The sequence below is a fragment of the Uloborus diversus genome, chromosome 8, assembly GCF_026930045.1.
Source record: "Uloborus diversus isolate 005 chromosome 8, Udiv.v.3.1, whole genome shotgun sequence".
NCBI lineage: Eukaryota > Metazoa > Arthropoda > Arachnida > Araneae > Uloboridae > Uloborus > Uloborus diversus.
In genome coordinates this window covers 124298486-124316953 of record NC_072738.1, presented here as the reverse complement: position 1 = coordinate 124316953, position 18468 = coordinate 124298486, and the positions used below count along the sequence as shown (strand labels likewise).

Genomic DNA, 18468 nt, shown 5'->3' with positions numbered 1-18468 from the left:
ATTCAAGTTAAGCATATGTGAAATTTAATAAATAAGAAGAAAAAGGACATGGAAATATAACTAGAAGGAAACAAAATTAGTGATTTAAATTCCAAAACTTTAGTTGTTCATTGCTACTTTCTTTCTATTTTTTTAAATGAATAACTTTAAAATCAAGTCTTCTCGCTTACTCTTAAAATTAAATGCATAGTACTCAGAAAAATTATGATCGTAATTTACGGTTTTTATTGGGAGAAAATGTTTTGAAAAGTCAGCTAAAATCATTTTTAGTTTCATGGCAAATGAGCAGAACAGCCATATCAAAAACAATATACAAAATAGAACACAAATTGTACAACACATAACAAGAATGAATGCTCGCTAAAGTCGTAGCAGAAATACAAATTAAACACATCGAATGCAAAATATGCCAAAAACCAAGGGTAAAGTATTATATGCTTCTTTGAACAGCTTTCATGGCGAAAGTAGTTTAATACTTCCAAATATACAGGTGATAATTTTTAAAACACACTTGTTTACAATGCTTCGCTACGAGCGAAAAGATATAAGCAGTGCGAGAGATGATACTCTAGCGGCCTCTGGCGGAAGTGGAATTTTGTTGCCAAACTGCTAACATGGAGATTCGTCTCCTTCCTTTTACTCCCTGGAAACTGTGTAAAGTGTAAACATGTCATAATGATGCTTCGTGTTTTGTATATATGGCGCATTAAGTTTACTGATTGTAAGAGTTGTAGCTCTGCAATAGTTTTAAAAAACATGAAGTAATTTATACAACAAATGGCCGCTGTTTGGCAGCAAGTACTTGCTTTGGATGCTCGTTATAATACGTATAGGACTCCAAATAATCCTCAATTTAGTAGGCTTCTTCCTCAAGTTTGCTTTTTTTAGTTAAAAATAAAAAAATTAAATGCGTTGCAGTTTTTTTACGAAACTGCGTTAGTTTAACTCTAAGCAAAAGTTGCTTCAATTTTCTAAACTTGTTATCTTTAAATTTGTATCTAATTGTTTTGTAACTAATTAAGAGATCTGTTCTTTTGAACTGTCTTACAAATATTATTTTCATTTTTCAAAATCAGTTGCAAATATGAGTGAATATTATAAAGGTAAATTATCTGCATCTGTGCAAAATTTGCAGTACCTCCATAGCACAGCTTTTTCCCCAAGCAACCAAGATATGTCTAGGGGCCGTTTCATGCTGACCTTTTAAGGAGGAGGGGGGGGGGGAGGTGCGCCATTCATGCTTAAGTGTATACCGTATATATTTTCTCATATTCACTCTCGTATAAGTTGAGAAATTTAGTACAAAAAATTATAAACAGAGCAAAATTTCCGATAATTTTCCTTGAACGATTCTAGGGGGGAAAAACACTCGGAAAGATGAACATTTTCACGATTTTAGTCCACCTCTTTTAAGCAGATGCTAAACAATTAAGTACTTACACATTCTGCTATAATTTTACATGGTCTGACTGAAATAAAGGATCGACCGATAGACCGTGCAAACGGTAGGTGCGGGCGACCTCAAAGTGAAATAAAAAGTACTAATTACAGTAAACAGCCGACTACGTAAAAGAAGGGAATTGCTACATTTGCGAATTTTTCCAATAGTCGCGAATTGATGCTCATTTTTAAAAAAAAATTAACTATGGCAAACAGCTTTCTGGAAGAAGTGGTAATGAGCAAGAGGGTTGGTAGCTTTAAGAGGGCTATTGATCTTCATTGGGGACTAATAAATTAACTAGGACCAGCCAAGCTGGGCCAAGAGCCTGTTGCTGGTTATCACATCTGTATTTGTATTTATAAATTGAAACTACTTAACCATTTCCTATGGGGGGGGGGATATCTTGTTCATCTGTCTTTTTTCCAATTAAAAAAAAAAAATAGATACAAGAAATAGTCAGTCTTTGAAAAACAATGAAATACAGACTGATTTTCCATTTTTTAAATGTAGTCATGTTGTTTTTGAAGTATTATTAACTGCTTGAATGTTCAACTGTAGGTTTACATGTTTTTAGTACATGTATGTGTAAGTGTCTTGTACAAGTGTATACGTAAGAGTCTTGTGTATAGCACTTGCATTTAGATTACTGTTCTATACTATTCTAAGTTATAATTATATATATATATATATATATATATATATATATATATATATATATATATATATATATATATATATATATATACACTAAAGCAATGTATTATTATTGCCAAAGTTAAATTTGATAAAGTAAAAATAGTTACATTTATCCAAAAATAAATAATTTCCATTCTTACCGCTTTGGCAAAAAGGTATTCTTTCCGGGACAGTTTTTACCGGTTTTTACCCCCTATGGCAAACATGACTCCTTTCAACCCTCTGTTGTATCCACTCCCTTGTATAATCGTTGTGAAACTTTGCTAAAACCATTAACAGCTCCAGGGCTGGGCAACCCCTCAGGGATCTTCGATGACTGATAACTACTAAGGATTCTTGTCTGAGAGATATAGTTCCTGTAATAATTAACTTATCATCAATTCTTTATAGAGAATACTTAATGTAGTTCAAGACTCTATTGACCACAATGTCTTTTTTAAACTTAAAACAATGGCTAATAATAGGATATTTTTTTGAGAAGTAGTTTAGGACCTTTTTTTAGTATGTGTTTTATTGAATATATTAAAAAATCAAATTTTTTAAAGTTAAAACTGTATTTAAAAGATATATGTATATATATATAATATATATTGTGCTATCAGTTTGGTACAGCAACTGTCTCTGATATTTGTTTTCTTTTCAGGAACATTGTACATTAGAAGGAGAAGCCAACTACTACGTGAAAACGCCAAACAAGAGGTGATTTGATTTTTGACAAAAAATAATTTAGAAAGTAAAGTAACAGTTTTATCTTTATGTTTCAAAATTTGAGGTTCAATGCGTTAATGTTGGAAAAAGAAAAAGCACAAGTAACCCGTGGCAGTGCGTATTCACACTTCAATGAGTTTCCACTTTTGAAACAGATAATAGAAAGAAAAATACGGTAATTATATAAACCATGAATTGAAAATTTTAGCAAATGCATGGAGGAGGGTGGGGTTGGATGCCAAAATGTGCGAAATTCAGCTTTTCGGCTACATTCTGCATCAAAAAATATAAATATCATGGCTCACATATTTGTAATACATTGTATGTGATAAATTTTTGTGACTCACATGTTTCATATCGTACTATTTATTTAACTCTGAATTCAGTTTTTTGGAAGCTTTGTGCTATTGCTTGCTTTTACATTACTTCTTCTGTATACTGTCATCCCTATTTAGCATAAGGGAGAAAGAATATTACGCTTCCTCTATGTTTTTTCGTTTTTTGCACTCCTTGTAATTGTAAAAAAAGTTAATGTAATGAGAAATTTGTAGTTATTATTTTTGTACTTCAAATAGGCTTTTCTTACAAATCTAGAACAAAATCTGTAAAACTGTACAGACAAATATTAAAGTGGCAGAGGCTGAAAAGTGTAAATGAGGTGCTTTAAATAATTTCAATTGTTCTAGAGTCCTTGGAATTAATTAAATAAGGTTTAAAACTCCTTGAAAAATGCTTAAATTTTATTTCATATCAAATGTAACCATGCATTGTCCAAATGACCAAGATGATATGATGATATTCTCGTTACTTATTTTCTAAATGTCTGTTTCATTTCTTTTCTAGCATTTTAGGTGTTTTTTACTATTGATCATTTTACATTTACTTCAGTGTTGTTAATGTCGGTGGGTTGGTAGGAGGATCAAAAACTTACTAAAACAAAAAAAGGCAATGTGAACAAATGACGATCCGTTACCTTTTCTCTTAAACTGTCGATTATTGTCAAATAAACCAAAGGCAATTTTTATTTTGATTGATTTCAATTTGAAAAAGAGTGCATAACTTTTTTAAAAAATGTAGCCTATTTTTTCCTGATATTTTTATAGTCCTATTTATCCTCTGCTAGAGCTGAGCGATGCATTGATGCATTGTCAAAAACAGGTGTGCGTCCAACATCATTAAACCGGTTTAGCATTTTTCTCGAAGCCGATGCATCAATACTGCTCCGATGTACAGACATCGGACCAGGGTTGCTGCCGTTTTAATCTCTAATTTTTTTACACTAATGTTAATAATTAGCTGTTTTTCAATCCAATCTGGTTTAACAATGAAGGTGCGAAGAGTTAGACCTTCATTTCTCCCAAAACATGTAAGAATTGCACATGTGTTCTTAGTCAGTGGCGTATCGAGCAATGGGGAGGGAGGCTAGCCGTGGTCCAAGTGGGGGAATCAGTTTTCGAGGGTCTTTTTCTTCGTTTTTGTGGGCACTCTCAATCGGGGGAAGGGGGGGGGGGGGTCATTGTTCTAAGAGGGACAGTAAATAATATGAAATTTTCTCTACCAGGGATATCTCATCCCTCTTCTGAAGAATTTAAGGCTTTAAATACATATTAGGTTTTTTACTTATGAGAAAAACTTATATAGTATGCTAAAGAATATAAATATTGTCGTGAACATTTTAAAGGTCTCAAAACACTATAAGCCCCTTAAATGGATATGAAACTACAAATTACCGCCCCATAACCGGAGCTAAGGCAAGCAAACACCGAAAAGGTCAGTGACAGCATCCAGAGATTGCAGCTGCGCTCTAGCTTTGTGCTCATCAGTCTGGAACAATCATAACAATGCTCATGCAAAGAACCTCATATAATGCTGAGCCGATTATCACATTGATGGGTAAAATTCATTCAGATAACCACAAGGGGGTCAAGACCCTCCCGTAGAAACTTACAAAATAGATGTTAAAAACGAAATTTTCGGAACATTTCGGTGATAACGTTAGGTGAAATGGGGTTGAGGTTCCTCCCTGAGTTGTTTGATCTATAGTCAATTTCAAGCTATGTTTAGGGATCAATTGCTTTTTTCAAAAATTTGCACAAATAAAAGTTTGAAAATCGAAATTTTATGCTATCTGGGATGATGGTAAGGTGATGGGGAAGGTCCATGGGCTCTGTCTGGAAATTTTTCGTTGTGAAACTAAGGAAAACTCCATTATAGGCTATCTTTGGAGACGTTAAGAGAAGAAAGTTTTAGGGATTTACTTAGAAATTTTCTGAAATTTGAGTCTTTAAGAAAGAATTTTACGCAATTTCTGGTGAAGTTACGTTACAAGGCGGTTCACCTCCAAACATTTTTCGACATTGAACATGCAAATTTAGGCTATTGATGATAAATAGGAAATGAAGAGGGGTCTCTCTGAAAAGGTTTTGTCAGTAAAGTCTGAGAGACACAAATTTAGGCTATGTTTGGTGACGTTTGAAAAATGAGAAGGTTTGAAAGCTCTCTATGAAAATAGTTCAACAACTAAGTCTTCAAACTAAGTGTAGTCTGGGCACTCCCCCGATAATTTATCAAAGTTGAAATCCTAGAAGCATAATTTTCAGCTGCGTTTAAAGATGTTAAGCATGTAGAGAAGATTTCAGGTATTTTCTTCAGCTAATTTGGAAATTGAAATCTTAACAAGACAATTTAAACTACCTTTTATAGTAATATTAAGAAAAAGAGTTGAGGGTTTGGAAATCTTTCCCAGAATTTTTTTCGAATTCGAAGTTTTTAAAACACATTTTAGGCTCTCTTGGATGATGCTAGGAAAGGCATCGGGGTTTGGGGCTGCCTTATGAAATGTTTTGATATTGAAGTTCTGAAAACAGAATTTTAGGTTTTATTTTGATGGAATGGGTTGTCTCCCAAGGAAAACTTGAAGGCTCCCGCTACTGATTACAAAGAACCCTTTTTTAATGCAAGAATATTTGAGCTTTTGAATGGACTGCATAACTTTGCATATATTTACTTATACAACTTTCTACATTGAAAAATCAGGCTCTCAAAACTTGTCCTCCATATTTTTCACTAACTTGCGCTTTCAGCACTGCTTTACAATATAATGAATTTCTTTCTGGTTCTGAAATCTGTTGATTCGTATCTGGCATGATATATAATTTATATACTTTGTAAAACTTAAACAAGCAAGTTTAAAATTCGTTCAAATTCTTACATCACCCCCTCTACTAGCTTCAAAATGCAGAATTTTTTGTCTATTTTTCAAAACATTTCCGATAGAGATACCCCATCTTTTTTAATTGGGTGGATGCTCTATACTCCATTTAAAGAGGATTTCTATATCACTCTCTTGATATCCTCCCCCTTCAAGTTCAATCCAGAGGAAGACAGTGCCAGCATCTAAAAGCAAGGGGGAGGGGGGACCCAAGGTAACATTGGTTTGTTTCACACATAGTGAAACTATTTTTAAAAAATAGTTTGTTTTGCCACCAACCATGGCCCCACTAGATGGTGCTGATGCTTAATGGGCCTTGCAAGTTTATGACTTTTCTGTGTTAAATTGATGCAGCTCATGCATCCACCAGTCAATGTCAACGTTTCAAAGTTTGTTTATTTTTGATTGGACGTCGCCGATTTTGACTGCAAGAGGCGCTGAACGTAACCTCTGAATCCACCAACCAATGACAAAGTAATGGAAACAGGAATACCCTGTAGCGTCCTCTTTGTCGCGATGAGTTTTAGCAATTGTCCATGGGCTGTAAGAATTAAGTGGGGCCATGCACCAACATAAGTTGTCTGAATAATAAAAGGGCCCACATACCTGATATAGCTTAGGGCTCTGTTAAGTCTAAATCTAGTCCTGGTCATCTGTAAAAATAGAGTCCATCAGCATCATCAAAGGCGCAAGGGCAGATCCAGCTTCTAGTTTTGGAGGGGATCATTATTCATTCAAATCAGAAGGATGGAGGAATCACTAATGGCAGTTTGTACAAATAGTGGTTCTGGTCCTATTATTATCGAAAACAGTATAAATAGAAATTTAGACATTTCCTAAATACTCTCCTAATATCACGTAATATGCTTCGTCCTTACACATCTGAATGAACTCTAGATCAGCGGTCGACTGGTCGATCTTGAGTCCATTTTCAGTTGATCGTGGCAGTACTTTGGATTCTGCTTTTAGTCAAAGTGCCCTAGACTAACTCTGCAGCTCAAGATTTAATGTCGAAATTGATACAAATTATAAAATTTCCTAACTTTCTATACTTACTGCAGAAATTTTCAGGCATTATTTTATCAATTTTAAATCAAACAATATAGTTGCCTAAAAATATTTTGATGTAAGTTAATAGTGTTCATATAACGTTATTTTAGCAGTTTAAAGCAACTATTTGAAAAATATCAAAGTATTTTGATAAGAGTGAACTTAAAATTTGTAGTTGGTACAGTCTCAAGTTTACAGTGTGTGCAACACAGCAATTTAAGTGTATAGCGTGAACATCAACTCTCCCCCCCTCCCCTCAACCAGTTGACTTTTGGGTTCACTAAACTTTGAAAGTTGATCTTCAGTTAATTTAGGTTGTAGACTGCTGCTCTAGATGATGGCTAAGGTATTGTGTAAATTATATGCTGCTGCACCAAACTTTTCCTGTTTTTAAGAATGATTAAATTTGTAATTTTTTTGTATAGTTTTTTTTTTTTTTTTTGTATATTTTTGATAAAAAAAGTAATATAATAATATAGTTTTCTCATTTAAGCAACAAAGTCCAACTGCACGTAAACAGTACTTACGTATTCGGAATCAACTGCTTGCTCAGCGCTATGGAGTATCTCTTGACCAAACGTAAGTTTTGTTTGATTGATGTTGATCAATACATTGAGTTTTGTAGTTTATGAATGATAGTAATTTGTTGCTCAATGCAGTACTTTTTTTGCTATGCTTTTTCCACCTTAGTCTTAATTTGTGTTTTTCAATGAAAATGATGGCAATCTCTTGTGATTAAATCCAACTCTTTTTTTCAGATAATTTTAACCATTGCAATTAGTGTTAAAATTTGCATATATGTTACATTGTTTCATTCATTTTGTTGTTGCTATACTCTAGCCTAGACCAGCTCACAGAAACCAGCTTACAGAAGACATTCAAAAAACTTAAAACATATAGGAGATTCAGTTTGAAATCTTATATCTCCTGGCAGAAGTCCCAGGCAGGAAAAGAGATGATCAGGAGTCATTTCCAAGTCATTGCATTTTTTACATACAGGGAAGATCTTTTGACCCTGATCAAATCTAACTTAAGACATTTGAAGGTGTCCACTTAATGTTCTTGATATTACATTATGTTGTTCTCTCTTACCTTCAAAATTCAGAGCATCCACGGCCTGCTTGCCACCGTACCAGTTGTGTACCAAATCGTATTTGCTTTGTTATTTTCAAAAATCCAAACTGCCTGTGGTTCAGATTTTCGACTTTCTACTGTAACACCTTTTTATCATATATTTATGAGAAATCTTGGCTAATCATCTTAAACCTTTATGGTTCTACACAACCCTTCTATGCTTTATAAAATATTAAAATGAAACAAAAAATCCATGAATTAAATCATTGCCCAGTATTTTTAAGCAACTGTCTAATCATGTCATGATATATGTACACTGTACAGTTATAGGTGGCTGGTGCACCAAAAAAGTACTGTATCAAAGAAGACGAGGGGGGGGGAGGTTGGGCCCTTAAAGTTTAATATTATTTTGGTTAATTTGGCTCGGTTATTGGATTTTAAGGTAATTATTTATGATTTAATGATCTTTTCAAAAATCTGGACAGGTAGCCACTGTAGACTCCCATCTTTCAATTCAAAGTTCCATTTTAATTTGTGTGAAAACAATAATATGAGAAAAATATAAAACACACTCTTATTAAGTCAATTCTTTGCTTAAACATGTGCATTCATCGATGCTAGCTTTTTTTTGATTGATTGATAATTTTGAACTTGGAAAAGTGAAGGGGCAAAGCCAATTTTTTTGGAAGTGAGGGGGTAGTTGCCTCCCTTGCCCACCCATACCAGCCACCTATTTGTTCAGTGTATTTAATTTTTTAATTTTTAATGTGTGTACAGTGTGCTAATTTTTTTCATACCGTAACTCAAGACTAGAGATTTCCCCCTCCTTTGTTTTAAATAAATTTATCTTTGCTTGTCGTTCTTTGTTCTTTGATCAATATGCGGGGAGAGGTAGAAGGAAGAGAATTATCCAGTAAAAGACTGAATTTTTTACAATTTTATCGCATAAAATCACTATACGTTAATATTACTTTTGAGATAGTTGCATTAAAAAATTGTGTGTTATTTTTGATTACTATTAGGGTTGTTTAAATGAAAAGGTACCAAACAATACTCTGGGTCTAAATGAAGACTTAGTTCAAAGTATGCACCATAGGCCTGATCTCCACAATCCCACTGATTAATTGATTGAAGGATTTCTTATTTCCAGAATTTCTGTGGCCGAGACGAGGCTCAAGTCTTTCACAGTGTGGTAATTGAGTTCATCATCCGACTTGAAACGCCTCCCTTTCAAGTGTTTATACAACGGATCAAACACATGGAAATCACAGGGCAACTTGTTCTGGTTGTAGGGTGGATGGTCAAGCTGCTCCCTTGTTGAATTCTTTGAGCACAGGAGAATCATTAACTCTGATGTGTACTGTGAGACACTCTGAAACCAACACAGGTTCATCAAGAACAAAAGACCAGGGCTGTTCACGAAGAGTGGTTTTGCTCCGTGATAATGCACATCCTCAAGTCTCCAGTGTCACATAGGTGTCACTGACCGCCTGAGTGGAGCTTTTTAAGTTGGAGCAGCTTAACCATCCGCTCTACAACCCAAACAAGTCTTGCTGCAATTTCCATATGTTTGATCCATTGAAAACACATTTAAAGGGAAGCGCTTCAACTCGGACCACGAACTTAAGAACACTGTGCAGGACTGAGTCTTATAATGGCCACAATGTATAGTGAACTATTAACCATACAAAATTATACTTTAAATTCAATCTGTGCTTTGTTTTTAGACAAAAGCAAGTTAACTATTCAACCGCCAACAGGGCCGTATCTAGAGGGGCCGAACCGTAACCCAAAATGTTTTGTAATGTAAAACAGAAGATTTTTTTTTCTTTTAAACTTTCTAATGTCAGAAAAATAAAATAACAATTTTTTTTAATTCTTAATTTTGTAACTATTAAACAAGTGCACTATTTGAAAAAATACAGAAGATTGTTATTATTAGCTGCAAAGCATACTTGAAATTTAGACACTTATTAGGATTTACTGCTCTCATTCTCTATTCAATTCAGGCCATCCAGGGCCAAGGACGGCCACTTGTCAGTTTTGTAGACTTGTCCTCCCCCCCCCCCCCCAAAAACCCTTATACTACATAGATTTTGAGGCGGGGACGCCCAAAGGGCCGAACCTTTAGCTTCCGATTATGCTAGTATCCAGTTACCAAGATGTGTCAAATTCAGCTTCTGCGTAAAAAATGCAAAAATCATGATTTTCACCTTTTTGTAGCATATTTTTTCTGACTGATATGTTTCATGTCTTGTCATTTATTTAATACTGAATTCAGTATTTTGGAAGTTCTTTTGTTATTGCTTGTTTTTATCCTACTTCTACTGCATACTGTTAGTATCTTAAGCATGAGAAAAAATATAACACTTATTCTACTTTATTTCATTTTCTGCACTACTTGTGATTGAAAAAAAAAAAAATGTTTGTTTTAAGAAATTTTTCGTTATACATTTATTTTAAACTTAAAACTGGTGGGTCTTCATTTTGTAAGACTGTGCAATCAATTTCTGAAAAGTGCAAATGAAGTGCTTTAAATAATTTCAACTGTTCTAGAGTTTGAAAATTATTTAAGTTTTTGAAATTCCCTGAAAAGTACTTCACTTTTGTCTCTTATGAAAAAAATAAAGTATGTATTGTCCAAATGGCCAGAATATTACTCTTTCGTTATTTATTTTCTGAATCTCTACACCATTTCTTTTAAACCATTTTGTACAATTTTTACTATAGAGCATTTGATGAAATAGTTGGGAGGAGGGATGTTGAGGAAATGATCAAAAACACACTACACTAAAAGCTGTCATGAACAGGTGACAATGTGCTTCTCTTTTCTCCTCCCTTGTTTTTCCTCTTTATCAATTAATATCAACAATTTGTTGAACAAGCAATTTTTATTTTGATTGATCATGATTTGCAAAAGAATGCATAATTTTTAAAAGGTTTTGTTTGCTTATTTTTCTTTATGTTTTTGTAGTCTCAATTATCCCGATATAAGGCCTCAAAATACAGACTTTTATGCCTATTTTTCAAAAGTGTTCCCGGGGTATAAACCCCTGGACCCCCTGAAATTATGGATATTCTATGTCCCATTTAAAGGGCCACTCTCCTGTTATCCTAGCTATTACAAGGTTAATGAAATAAATAATAAGAAAATTAAAATAAAATATAAAAACAGTGGGAGCATTAAAGAAATGAGTAAAACAAAAACATATGGGGAAAAAGGTCTGTTTCACTTGAGACAAAAATTTCTGGACCGCAAAAAGGAAAAATGTACCTGCAATAGCTGTCAGTGCCCCGCCCGCCAAAGTTTAAATCCGGCTCTGTAAGTGAGTTTAGAACTTGTACTTCTATGTTATTATGCTATATTTTTAGGCGTGTATGTGATTCTATATTCAGTGAAGCACCGTTTATATGTTTCTCTTTTATACGTTTTAATCAATTATACGTTTTTTAAATTGGTCCTTGTGGAGTCTAATACATGTTAACGTAAACCTATTGTTCTTTTTTTCATTTATACGCTTTTTTCATACAGATCCTTCAAAAACGTATAAACGGTGCTTCACTGTATATATATATATATATATATATATATATAGAAATTGAAAGAAATTGAAATATGAATATATATATGTGTGTGTGTGTGTGTTTGTTTGTGTTAGGGCAGAGGTTCCCAACCGGTGGTTCGCGAACCCCCAGGGGTTCTCGAGATGCAGGAAGGGGGTTCGCGAAAATTTCGGTGCAATGGCGGATTTTTCCTAGTTTGGTAAAAAATTATTATAAAATATTCAATTTGCACACATAGTTACTAATTTTTTTTTTTAATTTGAAAACGCGCCAGACTCTTGTATTAAGCTCAAAAAAAAAAAAATCTTTCAGCGGTTTTATAATCTTGGTTAAAAAGAAATTTTCTCATTTTTTTTCGATAGACAACAAAAAGAGATATCCTTCCTTCTTTATTGTGAGGCGCCATGCAGAAACGTTGTATTAAGCTGTGGCGGGGATCACGATGACCTTAAAAAGGCGCCATCGCGTGGAGTCAATCAAACAATATACATAATATACATATGTCGAAAAAAATAAAGAATTCTCTAACACTGCATCATAGGGGTATTATTTCTAATCTGGTTGAAATATAACTCGGGAATTTCCGTCGTATTCAGTCATCGAATAGCAGAAATGACAGCAAAAGGCTCCAAACTTAAAATGTATTACTGGATCTGTTCGTTTTCAAAAATATATAACATCAGCATGCTCATAGTTCTGGGGAAATAGTTGTTAACAGACGTATTTAGAGATACTTTAGAGATGCTTGAAAACAAGTGATTTTGTTTGCAATTGGTTTTGCTACGTGAACTTGCTACTCTGTTTGTGAAGTTATAATCGTGTTGGTAATTTTTATGATTTAATAACTTTCTGCTGTTATGGATCGATGGTTGAAAACTGGTAGTTTGGTTGAGCGACAAATGGACAAGCAGTCAATCGATCAACCCTCAACATCAACAGTAACTTTCGAATCAACACAGGATATTGAAATAGATAGCTGTAATGAACTGCCGCCTCCCCCGACTAAACAGAAAAGTGAACTAGGGGAGAAAAAAGGAAAAAAGCGAAAATATGACAGTGACTATTTACAAATGGGCTTTTATTTTACTGGAGAAGAGTCTGAACCTAAACTGCTTTGTCTTCTCTGCAAGGAAGTTCTAGCGAACAGCAGTTTGAAACCGTCACTTCTGAGAAGACACCTCGAAACAAAGCATCCGACACACAAGGACAAACCTATCGAGTATTTTAAAAGAAAATTGGAATATAATAAAAAAGTGTAGCGTCTCTACGTTCCTGTTAGAATCCAACGAAGATAGTAAAATGGCCCTTGAAGCTTCATATCGAGTCAGTTATAGAATTGCATGATCTGGACAGCCACATACAATTGCAGAAAATTTAATTGGACCGTGTGCTAAAGATATTGCTAATTGTATGCTGGGAGAAAAGTCAGCAAAAAAAATTGACCTGGTTCCGCTATCAAACAACACAGTATCACGCAGAATTACTGATTTGGCAAGTAATGTGGAGAAAGAACTTGTGAATAGAATAAAAGAGAATAATTTTGCGATCCAGCTTGATGAGTCGACTGATGTAGCAAACGCTGCAATATTACTTGTCCATGTTAGGTATATTTTTAACGATACAATTAAAGAAGATGTACTATTTGCAAAACCTTTGAAAACCAACACAACTGGAGAAGCAATTTTCGAACTGGTCAACAGTTACTTTGAAGAAGATGGAATAGATTGGTCTTTGTGTGTGGGTGTGTGCACGGATGGTGCAAAATCAATGACAGGAAAATTTGTTGGCTTTGTGGTGCGAGTAAAGAAGATCAACGAGAAAATTGAATGGACTCATTGCTGCATTCATAGACAAGCATTAGCATGTAAGCGTATTCCCGCAGAATTATCCGCTACTTTGAATGATGCGGTAAAAATTGTAAATTTCATAAAATTACGTGCCACAAACTGCCGTCTATTTCACGTGCTTTGTGAGGAATTGAGAAGCCTTCATGTTACTTTACTTCTTCACACAGAAGTTAAATGGCTTTCCCGTGGCAAAATTTTGACACGCTTATTTGAATTGAAGTCAGAAGTCCAAGCATTTTTTGTTGATCATCCATTTCACTTGTCCACTTGCATATTCGATCCTCTTTAGATGCAAAGGCTTGCATATTTAGCTGACATCTTTTCAAAATTAAATGAATTAAATATATCCTTGCAAGGTGCAGTTGTTAATATTTTCGTTGTATATGATAAAAAAATGATATGGTAAAAAAATTGAATTTCTGGATCCAATGCCTGGAAGTGGGTGAGTTTTCTTGTTTCACTTCTCTTAGTAGTTTTTTATCAGAAAACTCAATGAAACTTGATGAAAGCGTTAAAAGAAATGTATGTGAACATCTGCAACATCTTGAACTAACTTTTGACGAGTATTTTCCTAATAGGCGTAACGTCCCTCTCTCAAACAACTGGATACGCAATCCTTTTGAAGGAAATCCATGCTTAGAGAACACCCTGACATTACCTGAAAAGGAAATGCTCATCGAGTTATCCTGTGATAATTCATTGAAAACTACCTTTAAAGAGCTCTCATTAATTGACTTCTGGCTCAGTGTAAGAAATGACTATACCGTTTTGTCCAAAAAAGCAATTCGAATTTTACCATTTTGTACAACATATCTGTGCGAGAAAGGATTTTCCTCCTATACTTATCTCAAAGATAAATACCGAAGCAGATTGAATGCAGAGCCTGATTTAAGACTCAAACTGTCAGACATTGAACCAAACTTTCAGTTTCTTTGTTCCGTCAAACAGCCACAAATATCGCATTAAGGATTTTTTCCCCAATTTAAAGTATGCTTAAAAAAAATAGTTGGTTTATAAAACTTCTTGTTTATAATCTTTCTTGTAGATGTAGTTTTAACTTTTTATTAATGTTTGCACTTAATGATATTTTACAATTATATTTTTGTTTATTGCAATCAAATGCTGCAAAAAATGGAAAGCAAACATGCTGTTTTTTTATTGTTTCTTACATGTTACTAATTTCAACATCAGGGGGTTCGCGAACTTTTTTGCCTGTTCCAAGGGGTTCGCAAAGAGAAAAAGGTTGGGAACCGCTGTGTTAGGGCAATGTGCAAATTCAGCCCCTCCCGAAAAAAATTTCTCGATATGACCTTGATGACCGAATATTCAGTATTCGGCCAACTCACTATTTGTTGCGTCCATGCTAGATGCCTAGATATTTATAACGCTTAAACAATTATCCCATCCCAACATCTATATTGATGCTTTAATAATTTCCAATATTTTCTTTCTTAAATTTTAGGAGCCTTCGTAGTCGAAGTATGGGGGCCCGGAGCAATAGTAGAGTTACTCTAGAAGTAAGTTCTGAATAATTGTTTTAAAAGTGATATTGTTTTAAAATTTTATGTTTTATACCATTAAGTTTATTCTGTATTGAAGTTTAAAAAATGTGGTCTTTACAATGGCCACATTGCACAGACCACATGAATTTCATTTGTGATTTTAATTTTTCTGTTTTGAAGATGATCCCATTATTGTTGTATTGTCAAAAACTTTGACATATTTGCTTGTTGTTTGAATACTTTTATGATTTTTTATCCAAAATCATTTCAGTATTATGTTTGACTTTATATTTTGGTTAACTGCGTTGTATATTTTCAAGTGTCTTATTTTTGTTGATTTTTATAAAAAATAATCTACCACTACGAGGGTTGATGCAAAAGTAAGATTTCCATCAGTTTTAAAAATAGCTCTGTTTATTTTCATTGAAATTTACATCGTTGGAAAGAAAGAAAGTTTCTCTGTTTTTATACATAATCGCCATCTTTTTCTGTGCATTATTGTCGACGGTGCCTTAGCTTCTGTATTGAGTGTCACAGAATTCCACCTCCAGAGTGGGACATGACAGTTAACGAAATACTCCACTTTTGATTGCAGTTCGGAGGTTGAGTCGAGTGATTACACTTGTTTCCTAAGTTTAAGGAACACTTTAATGGCTAATGTTTCCGGAGCGACTACAAAGTCGAAAAAAGTTTGAAACGCTTCCTCAATGGGTTGGCGTTGGAATTCTGTGACACTCGATACAAAAGTTAGGGCGCCATCCTCAATAAAACATAGAAAACTTTGGCGATTATGTATAAAAATAGAGAAACGTTTTTTCTTTCAAACAATGTAAATTTCAACCAGAATAGACAGTGCTGTATATTTGTAAAATAAATGGGAACCTTACTTTTGGATCAACCCTTGTATTTAAAAAAAATAAAGACAGAGTATCATCTGCTAATTCGAAACTTGATAATAAGTGACATTTTTATCGTGCAAATGTGCTAATTTGTTGCTATAGCAAACGTGCTTAAGGACTTTTTGTATTTCCTAAATAGAATACAAAATTTAATTCCGAAAGTTAATTTGTTGGCTTAATAATGGTTTTTTAATGATTTATTTATGATTAGAGTTTTAATAGTGAAGAGCAAATTTTCAATGAGGTCTTGTTAAGCTATGAGGCAAAATGTGTCCTTGGAACAGGTATGATGTATAATTTTCTGAAGTCGGTGCAAAATTTTCGGAATCTATGAAGAAGCTTGAAGTTCACAGAAAGCCTTTCACTAATGTCATTCAGGAAAATAATTAGCAACAATGACTCTAAAACTGAACCTTGTGGAATTCAACCTTTGAGAAAAATTACCTAAGTTTTCTTTCCTATTCCAAACAAACTAAAATGACCTGTGTAACTTGAGTGGTGCAATATGGCTGCTTTACATTTAGGTTATTGGTATTGACGCAAGTTAGTATTACAGTCAGAGTCACAAACCAATTTTGAAAATATGAACAAAATTTGTAAACAAAAATCCACTTATATGTGTTATATAAAGTGGGACCATTATTATTTCATTCTGTGCATAAAAATATTTTTTTCTACAAGAAGTAGTAATTTGGGTGGCATAGGGTTAAAGTATGTATGTACTATTTAACAAGTTCATATAATTTACTGATTATATTTACAACAGTGATATGTTTTACTTGATTACATGTGTGTCACTAAATGGGAAGTATCAACATTGTTTTTGACAGTTTTAGGTTTTAGTTCTTTATTGAATGCGTGTAGTTGTTTTATATATATTTCGATCTCTCCTAAAAAAAAAGGATCCCAACTATCAATAATATGTTTAATGACTTTTTAAATTACTTTAAATGTAAATATAAAAATAAAACTTCTGAAATTTGAAAACATTTTAAAACTCGACCATAACAATTCCTTTTTCTTTATGCAGACTAGTGATTCATTTGAGAACCGTATAGCTTTAGCAGAAGGCAGACGAGTATTAAGGCGCACCAGTATGGCTACAGGTGAAGGTGTTGTGCCAACACACTTGGCAGATGCTAGTAGAGCTTTGGTTGGAGGCACATCAATATCTGAAAACTATGCATTCACCGGTGTTCACCACATATTTGATCAACATAAAGATGCTGGTAATATTTAACTCATTAATTAATTGTTTAGGTAAATCTTATGTTGGTATATACAATCTATATAAGGTGGTTGAACTTTAATCAAATCTGAAAAATTATTTCATCCATTGCTATGAAAACAGCTTTTATTTTTCTAACTCTTTGAGGCACAGAAAACAAAAATTCCGAGCTGAGAGCAGGTGGGCTCAGTTGAATAATGTCGGTTGAATGAAATGATGGAGAGGGGGGCTCAGTAGAGCCAAGCACTGCGACCAGAGGTCTATTGTAATAAACCCCAGACAGAAGTCCTGAAACAGACCAGTTGCTGAAGCAAAGATTAGCTGGCATTTAATGGGAATATCATAGATCTCCCAAGGTTCGAGCTAGTGGCAACATAGGTGTTCAAACCTGTAAGCAGAAAAGACATCGCAATCACACAAGATGTGTGCAGCAGTTTCCTCATGAAAGCAACAGCCTCTACAAATTGTGTCATCAGTGACGCCCATTATAGTAAGATGGCGCTTCAAGGTACAATGACCAGTAAGGAGGCCGATAGCCCTCCTGACACTGTTTCTGTTCAGACTTAAGAGCTCCTTTGCCCTTATACTAGTGCAACCTCTATTAAGTTCTTTCGCCAGCCGCTGTCCATCAAGGTTGCGCCAATTATGATACTGTTTTCTACCAAAAATATCAAAAACAGCAGTCCTAATAAGATTTTTCCAAATCCCTATTGCTGGCTCAGGGCCAACAAAAGGGATATCAGAGCGTTTCCGAGCAAAGTAGCCAGCTTTTTTGTTTCCTTCACTCCAGAGTGTCCAGGTACCCAATAAAAGGTAACCTTATTGAACTTTACAAGATCGCAGAGCAAATTATAGCAATCCCAAGCAATGGGGGGACTAGGGGAACATATGTGAACACATTGGTCTCTATAGCTACGATTCAAGCAAATACCGCAACACACCAGGATGGCATAAATTTCAGCCTGAAAAACAAAAGTGAACTTGCCCAAAGGACAAGAATACTCAATACCATCACCGGGACAGACAGCCCCAGCGCTTTCATTCATTTTAGAACCATCAGGTGTACCAGAGAGTGCAACCTTTACCATGAAATAAGGTAACATCCTTTCAGTCACTTTGAGAGGGAAAAATAACCTGATATGGCCTGTCAAAAGCATACTCACTAAGCATATAGTCACTTGGCAGGCCAGAAAACGGATGATCGAGTATAACTTCATTAAAATTTTTCCAGGAAAGGTAACAAGAGTA

The 18468-nt window shown here is 34.3% G+C and overlaps 1 protein-coding gene across 1 annotated transcript in view; it reads left to right on the top strand.

Moving 5' to 3' along the window:
• Nucleotides 1–652: 652 nt before the first annotated feature.
• The window catches only part of LOC129227502 (WD repeat-containing protein 13-like), a 39917-nt gene continuing 22101 nt past the window's right edge, over nucleotides 653–18468 (top strand). Inside the window, exons 1-5 of the mRNA XM_054862077.1 lie at nucleotides 653–856; nucleotides 2781–2836; nucleotides 7600–7685; nucleotides 15054–15108; nucleotides 17023–17221. Coding sequence (XP_054718052.1) covers nucleotides 778–856; nucleotides 2781–2836; nucleotides 7600–7685; nucleotides 15054–15108; nucleotides 17023–17221 — 475 coding nt within the window. The 5' untranslated portion in view covers nucleotides 653–777. The remainder of the gene's footprint in view (nucleotides 857–2780; nucleotides 2837–7599; nucleotides 7686–15053; nucleotides 15109–17022; nucleotides 17222–18468) is intronic.